The sequence below is a fragment of the Mesitornis unicolor genome, unplaced genomic scaffold (genome assembly GCF_000695765.1).
Source record: "Mesitornis unicolor isolate BGI_N332 unplaced genomic scaffold, ASM69576v1 scaffold11364, whole genome shotgun sequence".
Taxonomy (NCBI): domain Eukaryota; kingdom Metazoa; phylum Chordata; class Aves; order Mesitornithiformes; family Mesitornithidae; genus Mesitornis; species Mesitornis unicolor.
In genome coordinates, this window is record NW_010182179.1 from 10,916 (window position 1) to 21,518 (window position 10,603).

Genomic DNA, 10,603 nt, shown 5'->3' on the forward strand with positions numbered 1-10,603 from the left:
AGTGGTGGGGAAAGAGACACCTAGAATGAGAGATCTTCAACGGCAATAAGGAAAATAAGAAGGAAAAGAAAAAAATCGGTGCTCCTGCATGATCCATCAGAGAATGTAATACTGATCTCACTCTTAACTGGAGGCTGAGAATCTTAAGACATACAGTCTGAAATACTATGAAATAAGAATAACCTGTTTTCATTCCATACAAAGGTATTCAGCTAAGCTTAAAGCTGAAAACTCCCTTTAGCAATGTTCTTAGTAAATAGCTCAAGTATGAGATCATTAAATAAAAATTCAGAAATAATTCATATTCACATCAGAAACCAAGTAAGTCATGTATGTCCTAATTCAATGGCTTTGACTATAGATTCTGAGTGTCCCTTCCACTACCCTCGCAGTTTAGCTTACAGATTTTAGTATTTTTATTATATTTGGATAATCTCTCACGTTTGTAAGTTTATAATGTGTGATGAACTGTAATTACATGCACAAGGCAAATGTTGCAGTTTGCAGAGTGGTAAAATTATTTTTTTTAAAATAAGTCCTCCTAACACTGCTAGCCATCTGACTTCAATTCATGATAGCAGTCCAACAATCAATCACTAGGGGCATTGGACACCCATAATTAGATTATAAAATCATAACTATAGTCATTTTATGTCTGCTTGCATAATTACATCAGCATGCTAATATCCTTTTAATGGTCTCTAATGATGTAATAAGAAATAATGGAATTTATTTGACAGCTACATAACCATTAACAAAACATATTAAGCATAACTATTACTTCCATAAAGATTCAGACAGTATCCAAAAGTGACAGCTAACATGTTGGATCTTTTCTTCAACATTGAAATATTTCTAATTATGAATTCCCCAAATCTATTCCCACTCATCTGCTTCACAGGGTGAGCGAAGTTTATGTCAATGCAAACTTGACAACAAACCAACTGTAGAAGTGGACTGAGTGCTCTGGGAGCCAAGCCTGAGGCTATACTGAGAACTGCAGGCCATCGGTTAAAGTTGGCAGGATTGTGAAGGATAGAAGATAAAATAAACGGACTATTACCATGCATCAACTAATCAAGAACTAACACAGCAATTGGTAGGAATCCATGCAAAGGCAATTGTTCACCTAACAAACTCCAAAGCACAGGAAAAAACTAAAAATATAGAGAAAGGAGAAAGATATTTGCAGACAAAACTAAATAAAGGTAGCAATGTATTTGTGAAGCAGTCTATTTATCTATTTATTTTTAGAGAAAAGGACAAGAAACTCTAAATTGAGAATGTAAAGAAATTTAGAAGAACTCACCACTCATCCTCTCCCCTCAGTTCTTCTTACACTATTCCTTTGAATGTGATGGCTTTGTCTATACTCACAAATTAATGCTGTGGTTCTCATTAATATGTCTTTACCCTGAAATCTTTGCAATAGTCTAAAAAATTCTGGTCTACACTGTTACTTTCTTACTGTTCAGAATTCTTGGAGAGGAGTGAATTGAGAATTTTACATTAATCTAATACTCAGGTAGGAGTTCAAAATAGACTTTTAAAAAAACCTGAATCCCTAAGAAAAAGAGTAATTTTAGTTGCCAGTAAAATAAAATAATTTTAATTGCTCATGATGCCTTAGGCCAGGTAAAAAACGTATTTCCTGAGAGACCTCATTCTCACACTTTGATATGTCAAAGGTGGATTAGCAGCAACCACAACATCAAGTCTTTCCTGAAACCCCTCTCCATGGTGCCCCTCAGAAGCTAACCAAAGTCTTTCAATTCATACAGTTTTCCAATGATGGCTGCGTAGTGATGACAAAAGAACAAATCCAAAAAGCTTTGATTTTTCACTTCAGGAGGCATTTTCTAAGGACTTTACTACTGCTATATGTGCTACATATATATATCTACTGGCCAGCTCCACATTGCTTTAGCATTCCATGGGTTTAACCTAAGTCAAAGCATCTCATTTTCTCAAATAAAGAACATTTATAATGGATTAATTCTGCACTAACTTGAGATTTGGGATAAACTCTCATGGATTTATAGATCTTTTAAAAAGGCAAAGACTTTGTTTGTGTTGATAGACAGAATGCTTGGTCCTGTTTGCAGTTACTATCTGTCAAAACACACTTTAAAAGCACTGACCACACAATACAAGTACTTTCAGAACAGTCATATGACTGCATATTAATGGCCACAAAATAAACAGCTTCCCTAATGTCATACAATTTAAAAAAAAAGTTGTTCATAGCTAGCTATATCACTGGAGGGATATTTTTCATTAGAGAATGAAATCACAGCCTGCCAATTGCAATGTTGTTGTGATTTATCAAATGATAAAAAATAACCAAAAGGCTCTATGCTAACAATTAGAAAGCGAGGTGATAGTGCTCTTGTACTGTAAATGAATGAACTTAATGAAGCAGAACTTGTTGATTCCAGCAGAGAAATTGTTCCATGGGATTACCTCTTTAAATGTGCAGCAGACTTTATCTGCTAGTATTCAAAGTCAAGGTTGTAAATTCTCTTTACAAGGAAGACCACATAATATTGTCATTTTTTGTAATTTCAAAACTCAGTTTTCATTAAAAATGTGTTTCATAAAATGCAAGCAAAAAACTTTCAGCAATGCAAAGAAATGTTCTAGCAAACAAAATACAGGAATATTTTCCTTCTAAGCAGCTAAAATCAGTAAGCCTGGTATTTATCAGATTTCTAAAAATATCTTCTCTCCAGTAGCCTATTTCTCCCTGTATATACAACAATAGAAAGGGTAGATTTCTTTTTTTTCAAATAATAATAAATACCGCCACTAAAGATGACACATCTTCAGACTAGGGCTTAAAACACAGCATTAAATGATTAATTTCATTCACTGGAACTGAAGGTTAAACACAAGCTGATGACAGCACGAATAAGGCTGAGGAAGATGCTGCACTTCAGCAGCATGGGCAAAAACGAGCAGCCCCAAACCCTCTGAAGCATAGGCAGGACCTGGATGCTTCCCAGAGATCAGCTATTTTCTGTGCTCCAAGATGTAACTTCTTCCCAGCAAGTTGTCAAAAGCCTCCCACACCTGACCCTTATTTCCCATTACTTTTCTATCAAACTCTTTTTATTTTCTGTTTTACAAAGGAAAGAGTAAGTTTTGTGAAGTAAATGTTCCTACCAAAATGACATCAGAAAAGCCCCCATCCAAAAATTTTTAACGGACGTGGCAAATCATAACCTCCTAGTTCAGAAGATTAACATGCAGAGCTTTCATCAGTGTGAATCATACGAAGAAAAACAGTAGCTCAATATAGCTGAACTCCCTGTGACTTGTTAGATGAGTAACTGAGCCAGCGGCATGACCCAGTGTGCCATGTGCCAGGCTCAAAGCCAGGGACCCAAGTTTTTATCCATCTCTCATATCATTTTCCCTCATCAGCAACTCTGGCTATAACGACCCTTCACAAGACTCTCCTTAACCTAGAAACTGTTAAATAAGGTTGGTAATATTTTTATAGCACTTTGAACAGACTATTTTTTCTGATGGAAGCATAGGAAAATTTCAGTCTTTATAATTTTTTAAAATAATTTGTTCCTAACTGTGTAAAGGACATTATAAAGATCATCGTGATATTCTTTCTTGTCTCCTGCACTATCTCATTAATTTTGGCATTAAAGAGTAGATATTTACTTGTAAGACAAACCATTCAAAAATAATGAGAAATCCAACGAAATAAAAGGGGAAAATTCCATGTACGTACTTGACATCATCGAAGGCACTCATCTGCAGCTTCAGGAGATCTGCCACTTCCTTTATTAACTCCAAGCCCTTTTCCACACTCAGGGGGCTGTTGAAAAGGAGCAAGAAAACAGAGCATTACGAAAATGGAACTCATCAATACTTGAGAGGCTAAAAGTCCCAAAAGAGTTATCACCTTGGCCTCTTTGAGTCTGAAAGCCACCACTAACTGTATTCCTGTCACATAGTGATCGTGATATCAAGGGAATTGGGATCAGGTGCTTCTTCAGGCATGATGAATCACCTGAATTTTCCAGCAATAAGACAAACAATAAGGTGTAAATGGAATTGTTAGGAAGTGTAATGGGCCCATGATGCAGCTACCAGTTCATCTCAGTTCTCAATAAAAAAATGTAATAAAGTAAAAGGACAGAAAGAGAGAAAAGGATTGACGAGACAAGGTGGGAAACAAACAATGAAAGTCAAATTGCAGGCTCACTATCCAATGGACAAGGGAAAAGCATATTTTTAAATTCATTAGTTTTTAAAATGAATCTTCACCAAGTGAAAGGATACAAAATTATTATGGATTTGAGAGTAAACAATGGAGCAAGGCACAGAGTCAGAGGACACTGATTAGATACATAGGATTTAGTCTGGTGTGTGCATGCACTGCTGACAGAACCCACTTCAAATCTTTTTAACCTTTGTCAATGCCACATTTACATTTTTTAATTTAGAAAACAGGTTGCAATCAAGCCTAACACAAGAGGACTGCTATCATTTAAAAAAGCACTTACCTAGATGCAAAATTTATGTTTGCAAAAAATTCAGGTTATTAGAGTTGTTACAACTCTAAAGATACATTAAGAACATTCTGTCCCTAATATACGGATCATGCCTTGTTTAGTTGCTGTCAAGTACTGTGGAATCAAATAGAAAAGTGCTAAGAAAATAAAAAGATAAGGAAATTATATAGCAATATCCAGTGAGAACAACAGATACAACATTCTCTGTCTAAACTGTGATTACAGAATTATTCTCAATATTATTAAAGCCCCAAAGATCATGAAATTAAAACTTACAATCTTTATACTTATCTAACTTATGCCACAGTAATTCAGAAGCAACTTTGATGAGACTAACCCGGGGGAAAGGGTTCTGTATTTTTTTCTATCAAGGATTTATAACAAGTAGGAGAAGGAGGTGTCAAAAAAGTATGTACTATTAGACATGGTCTTTTCAACTGGTCAAAGGGCAAAAAAGGGTTTTCAAAGCTCTGTACCTAGGTTATTATTTCTGATTCACAGTGAAAGTTTTTGAATCTAATTTTACAGCACTGCAATCATTGCAATAATTTTATTTATCATCCGCAATGAGCACTATTTATTTATTTATTTATTGCACCAGGTTCTGCATACACTGCCCTAAGGGCACCCCTGTTGAAATAATGGGATGTCTCATGTGGATCTTGGTTAGGATGGAATTGCTCAGCCTCCCTTCATGCTACTAACCCAAAATGCTCACGAGACCTCCTGTCACACAAGCAGAGGTAGCCCCTTAAGGCACCAGATAAATTTAGTTTTTCTAGATATCTAACACAGAAATGTTGCTGTGTGAAAGTAACAAAGGAATCTGATTGTTTCTGTAAGGAAAAAAAATGTACTATAGATTATTCATAAAACCCCTATATTTCAAGGACTGACAGTGGATAGCAATGTGATTTTTCCCATCACTATGAAAGCAGATTGTCATAGTGACTCAGGGGCTTACGTGTTAATTAAATCTTTTCTCCCAAAGATGCTAGCTTAAATTTTATGAAAATGGTTGGTGTCAGCAAGTGAGCTTTTACTGTAATAGCAAGTCTACGCAGCAGTGCAGGCAAAGTCTGCTGCATACATTTTTTTTTACCAAAAATGCACGTGTCATTTTTTTCCTAAAGGAGACTCCTTTGTGAAAGCTGACCTACTCCTTGCTTACGCCTCCTCCCCTAAAAAAGTATTCTCCAACTTCAAAACCAAGGTATGCTGCTACAAGCCAATGTAGTAACAGTAATGGGGAACGTAATCAGAGCATTTGAATACTGAGGAGAGAATGGTAGACAAAATGGTCTGGAAGGCTGCTCTTTTGCAAGCCTGAGCATCCAGGAGTAGTCCTAGCAACTCTCATCCAGTACCACACTGAAAGACATAGGTTCACAAACTCACATACAGTTTGTTAGGCTGAGAAATTGTCATTCATAACAGCACAGGAAAGCTACAGAACCAGTACTTTTTGGTATCAGTACTATCACTGATCACAGTATCACATGTGAGGATTCACAGTAAGAATGATTAATTTATATAATGATATTTTCCAATGTAAGTTTTCCAGTTCCTTAAATTTGATACACACTAGTACTGTTTATTACAGTTCCGTGACAGTTGTACTGTAGGAGAACTGAATAGTCAAAACATTTCTGTAAAAATGCCAGAATATCATTTTCCACACTTTATTTCTGCTTTGCTTTTGTTAGCATTGCTCAGTGTTGCATGGTTTGCACTGGTACAGTGACTGCCTTTAGCTTTGTTTATACAGAGCATACACCCTTCCCAGCAGTGTCAAACACACCCGTGCACTCACATCACCCATCTGATTTCAGCTTTATACAAGGACTGCTACCAGAAGACAACTCACAAACATCCTCCTGCCCGTGGTCCTCCCACACGTCCCAGTGCAAGCACACAGGACTCATGGAATAGCCACTACGTGTGATCTTTCACATACTATGCTTGGTTTTCGGGTTGCTTGATTCAGTCCCACATGGGAAGAAGCCTCTGTATTATGGAATGGGGGTTTTTTACGAATATGATTCATCTGTTGATCATGAGGGTTCAACAACTATGGAACTAATTCAAAGAAAATGTCACAGAAACCAAGAAAAAAAGACAAAAAATAGTTGTTCCCATAAGGAACAGATAGTAAGATACTCCAGACAGAAACTGTAAAAGTATAAAGACAACTCTTTAGAAAACCTTGACGATGAAACTATTTTATCAAGGCCAAAGACTTAGAGAAAAGCTAAGGGTGGGGATAGGGTTCACACTGCTTTGTTTGAACTGTCAAGATGGTTATCTCAGTTCCCTGTAGTGAGGGAGGAGACAGAGGTCTCCTTTTTTGGTGACCGTTCCTGCTGGCTTCAATTCACTTGGAGGCTATGGCCCCTCAGTTTCCAGACATGCTATAACACAGTTCTAACCCATATGTGTTTTCTTTCGGGAGACTGTGATGCGACATTTCTGTACACCAGCAACAGTGAACCCTTAAAAGAGAAATCACAGCTTACATAGGCCTCAGAGATACAAAGCGTGTTCTGGAAGAAACAAAAGCATCAAAACACCTACCCATGGATGCTATTTGTGCTCAGCAGGTTCTCTTCAGGCTGACTAACCTATTTTTTCTGTCAAAGAAAATTAATACTATTTGCAGTGTCTTTAACAGTCCTTCTTGACTCTACCACTCCTTTTTATGATTGCTTTGAAGGTTTCTGATCACAGTTTGATCTAGAATTTGGTCTTGGGAAGAATAAACTCTTGGATGGCATGGCACCTTTTTGCAGATAACACAGCTGTTGCCAGCTGAGATACTGAGATAGTGCTCATTTTGGATTTCCTACCTCTGGTCTCATTGCACTTGCTGTAGATTTCTCTTTTGCACCTCCCTTCAAGTTAACTGTGCTATGATAATAGCAGCTAAAACAAAATGTGATACAACTCACAGTTTACAATAATTATTTTGGGGTCCTTTTCAGGTTTCCAGCTCCAATTCCCTACAGCTTGAATGATAAAAACAGAGACAGAAAGTATAGAAAATTCATGTATAACTAGCTGTTTTTCATCTTCTAATGACGTCTGTGAGTGCTAGCCTAAATATTATTTTCAGTTGACAGATTCAGACCCTACTGAACCGGTGGCAGAACTCTGGCTCACTCAGATGTCTATCTCTATCTCATATTATTTGTAGAATATACTTTGTTTGACAGGTTAATGACAATGAAGAAATAAATGGGGAATGAAATATAAATATTTCCTTTGGTGTTTATGTAGATATATATAGTTTTAAAGTCTGGCAGAATGTCATCTACAAAATGTTTCACTGCTGCTTTTGTTTAATCTCACTTTTCAGGGCATAGCTCTTGCACTAAACTAGTAATACCTGCTGGAGCATATGGCTTATATCTCTGCTAAAAACAGCCAATGTCATGTGGTAGCACTGCATTACCCCTTCAGATGAAATGACTCTCCAGTTCAGTGCAAGGCTCTGATGTCATCATTTAACATCATGACATAACCATGAAATCTTCACTTTTTACCATGTGAAAATCAAATAGTTGAATCCATACCTACTTATCTGAGCCAAAATAATCACGACCCAGTCAGCTCTCTATGACTTCAGCAGGAGTTTTGTCTAATGAAAAAAAAAAAGAGCAGATCTAGACAATAAAGTTATTTTATTTTAGAGAAAAATTCAAAATGAAACTACAGGAATCTCTTAACTTTAATGTGAGCTGCTGAGCCCTTCTGAAAATTAGTGTAATCCATTTAAATGCTCAGGAGTGGATTTGGGAGCCCAGCTTTATGTAATTGTTAAAATGATTCCATAAAATGTACTGGACATTGAACACAGGAAAATTAGATTGCCTGCTGAAAATAATATTTTGTATCTTCCAATGTCTAAATCCTTCCCAGTGAGGGAGCTGAAAAGAGAAATATTTTAAGGAACAACCAACTTATGGGGTAATGTAAATAATAAAACATTGGATTATAATCTTCTGTTATTGTCTATTAAATATTTCAATTTTAATTTGTCCAATTTACAAGAAAAATACCACAATGAGGAGTAATTTCTAAAATATTATTCCAGAAAGTTGGCACAATAAGTGAGAGAATATTTGTTGCTAAATTATTTATAAATGAGGAAGAGAATATATCTTCATCTGGAAGAGCCCTATCATGACCCTCAATTTCACCATCTGTAAAATCAAGACAATGATACCAACTTTCTTTGTCAGGTGCCCAGTGCTGTTATACAAAACACTTCTTATTTGACTTGCATCTCTTCTGGATCTAAGAATAAAGAGAGCAGCACTACTGGCTGTCTCCAAAGGCTACCTATATTTATCCCTACCAAATACAAAGATATTGTAGTAGTAAAGAACATATAACCCAAGTATTAACTCTTAGTTATAATAAAAAGTTCCCTTATTTGCTTACCAGAAGTTTTGTTCCAAAATTTTTCAGCACAGGGGATCTGATTGGTTTTAGAGCACATCTGACTGATTTTAGAGCATATTTAGAGCACCTGGATCCAGGTGAAGATAACTTCTCCCTCACTGGTGAGTTAGTAGCCTTGCTAAATGTCTGCTGTGGGCAAACAGAGTAGGAGGTCTTATGGACTAGACGTGTCTCACAAATGCCTAATAAGACCATTCCAACAAAAGAGTAGTGCTGAATATTGGATGCTGATCTCAATTCCATGATTCTATGAAGACCAGTTCAGCTCCATGCTGCAATCATCCAAACAATGCTACAAATGGATGCCACATTTCCAAGAAATTCCCAAGATAAACTACAAATCTGATGACTGAGAATAACCACTTTGAATAATGGATCATCTATTTTTGACCTGGACCTAATGATTTATGCATTCAAGGCTCAAAGCTTCCCCTTCTGGTTAAAGAACATGAAGTAAACATGTAAATGAAGGAACAGGAGGAGTTCTGCAGGGAGCGACACTGGCAGCATGGCCAGCTCTGCATGCTGAGCTAAATGGAGCTCAAACTCTAATAAAAGCCAGTGGGCAATGTCAAAGGGAACAAGCGGAAAAACAGAAGTAAGCAATGATGAAAACTATATGTTCTGCATTTCCCAACATGCCTGTCAAAACAATCCTGCAAATTGATCAATTTTGGTAGCGAAAAATCTGATCCAGTTATACAGATGGCTTGATTGCTAGTGTTTGCCAAGCCTGCTCCCAGCCCAAGGAAAGCAACGTGTAGCTAGCTCAATGTTAAGCTGAGGTTATGTCAGTCTCGCAAACAGTTGCTGTCATTTGCCTTTCCTCCTCCCAATTGCCAAATGTCTTTGGAAACCCACTTACTGAACTCTGAAATGCTCCCTCAGTGCCGTCACTCAAATTATGCATTGTCTTTACCAAACTGTACCTAGTGCCCTTCCGATACTCTGTTTAGCAATTGTAATGCAGCTCTATAATGGACATCCAGTCAGCCCTGTCAGATTAGCTCAATTGAATCATTTTCTGCAAAAATGAAGAATAATCTACAGTACAGAAATGGGCTTGACATTGGGAATTGCACTCCTTAAACCTAAATGTCAGTCTAATCCCCAGTGAAATCTTAAGTAAGGTAGGGTTCAATCCACCTAAAATTTCCTTAAATCAGAACACAGGCAATGAAGGCCAGTGTGCCCATTTTTTAGATTGCTGAGCACTGCACTAAAATTGCAAGGCATTTGTCTACAGCCTGAAACTTGCCTAAGTGCTTAAGTACTCTGGCAGTATCAGAAAGCACATTTTCTGGGGAGGTAAATGCCACTCTCACACCTTCGCTATCCAAACTCCAGCACAGCGGCACGTCCACTCCACCTGTTTCCCCTGGAGAAGGTTCAAAAGTTCGGCTACACCTGTGTCAGCTTGAATAGTACTGAATTGACATCTCAACCAGAGGAAGGCAGAATCTGAACCCAGCACCTAGGAATTTTGGGAAGGAGACATTCTTTATTGAGAAAATGTTTACTTTAAAAAGACTTTAAATGTTTACTAATATAAAATGCAGACATGCTTGAAAACTAAGTTTGGACCAGCAGTTGTCCTTCCTGCT

The 10,603-nt window shown here is 37.1% G+C and overlaps 1 protein-coding gene across 1 annotated transcript in view; it reads right to left on the bottom strand.

Moving 5' to 3' along the window:
* Positions 1-3,748: 3,748 nt before the first annotated feature.
* LOC104540000 (receptor-type tyrosine-protein phosphatase N2-like) overlaps positions 3,749-10,603 on the bottom strand; it is a gene marked incomplete at its 3' end in the record, with an annotated part of 56,675 nt that continues 49,820 nt past the window's right edge. Inside the window, exon 11 of the mRNA XM_010183686.1 lies at positions 3,749-3,835. Within this exon, the coding sequence (XP_010181988.1) occupies positions 3,749-3,835 (87 nt within the window). The remainder of the gene's footprint in view (positions 3,836-10,603) is intronic.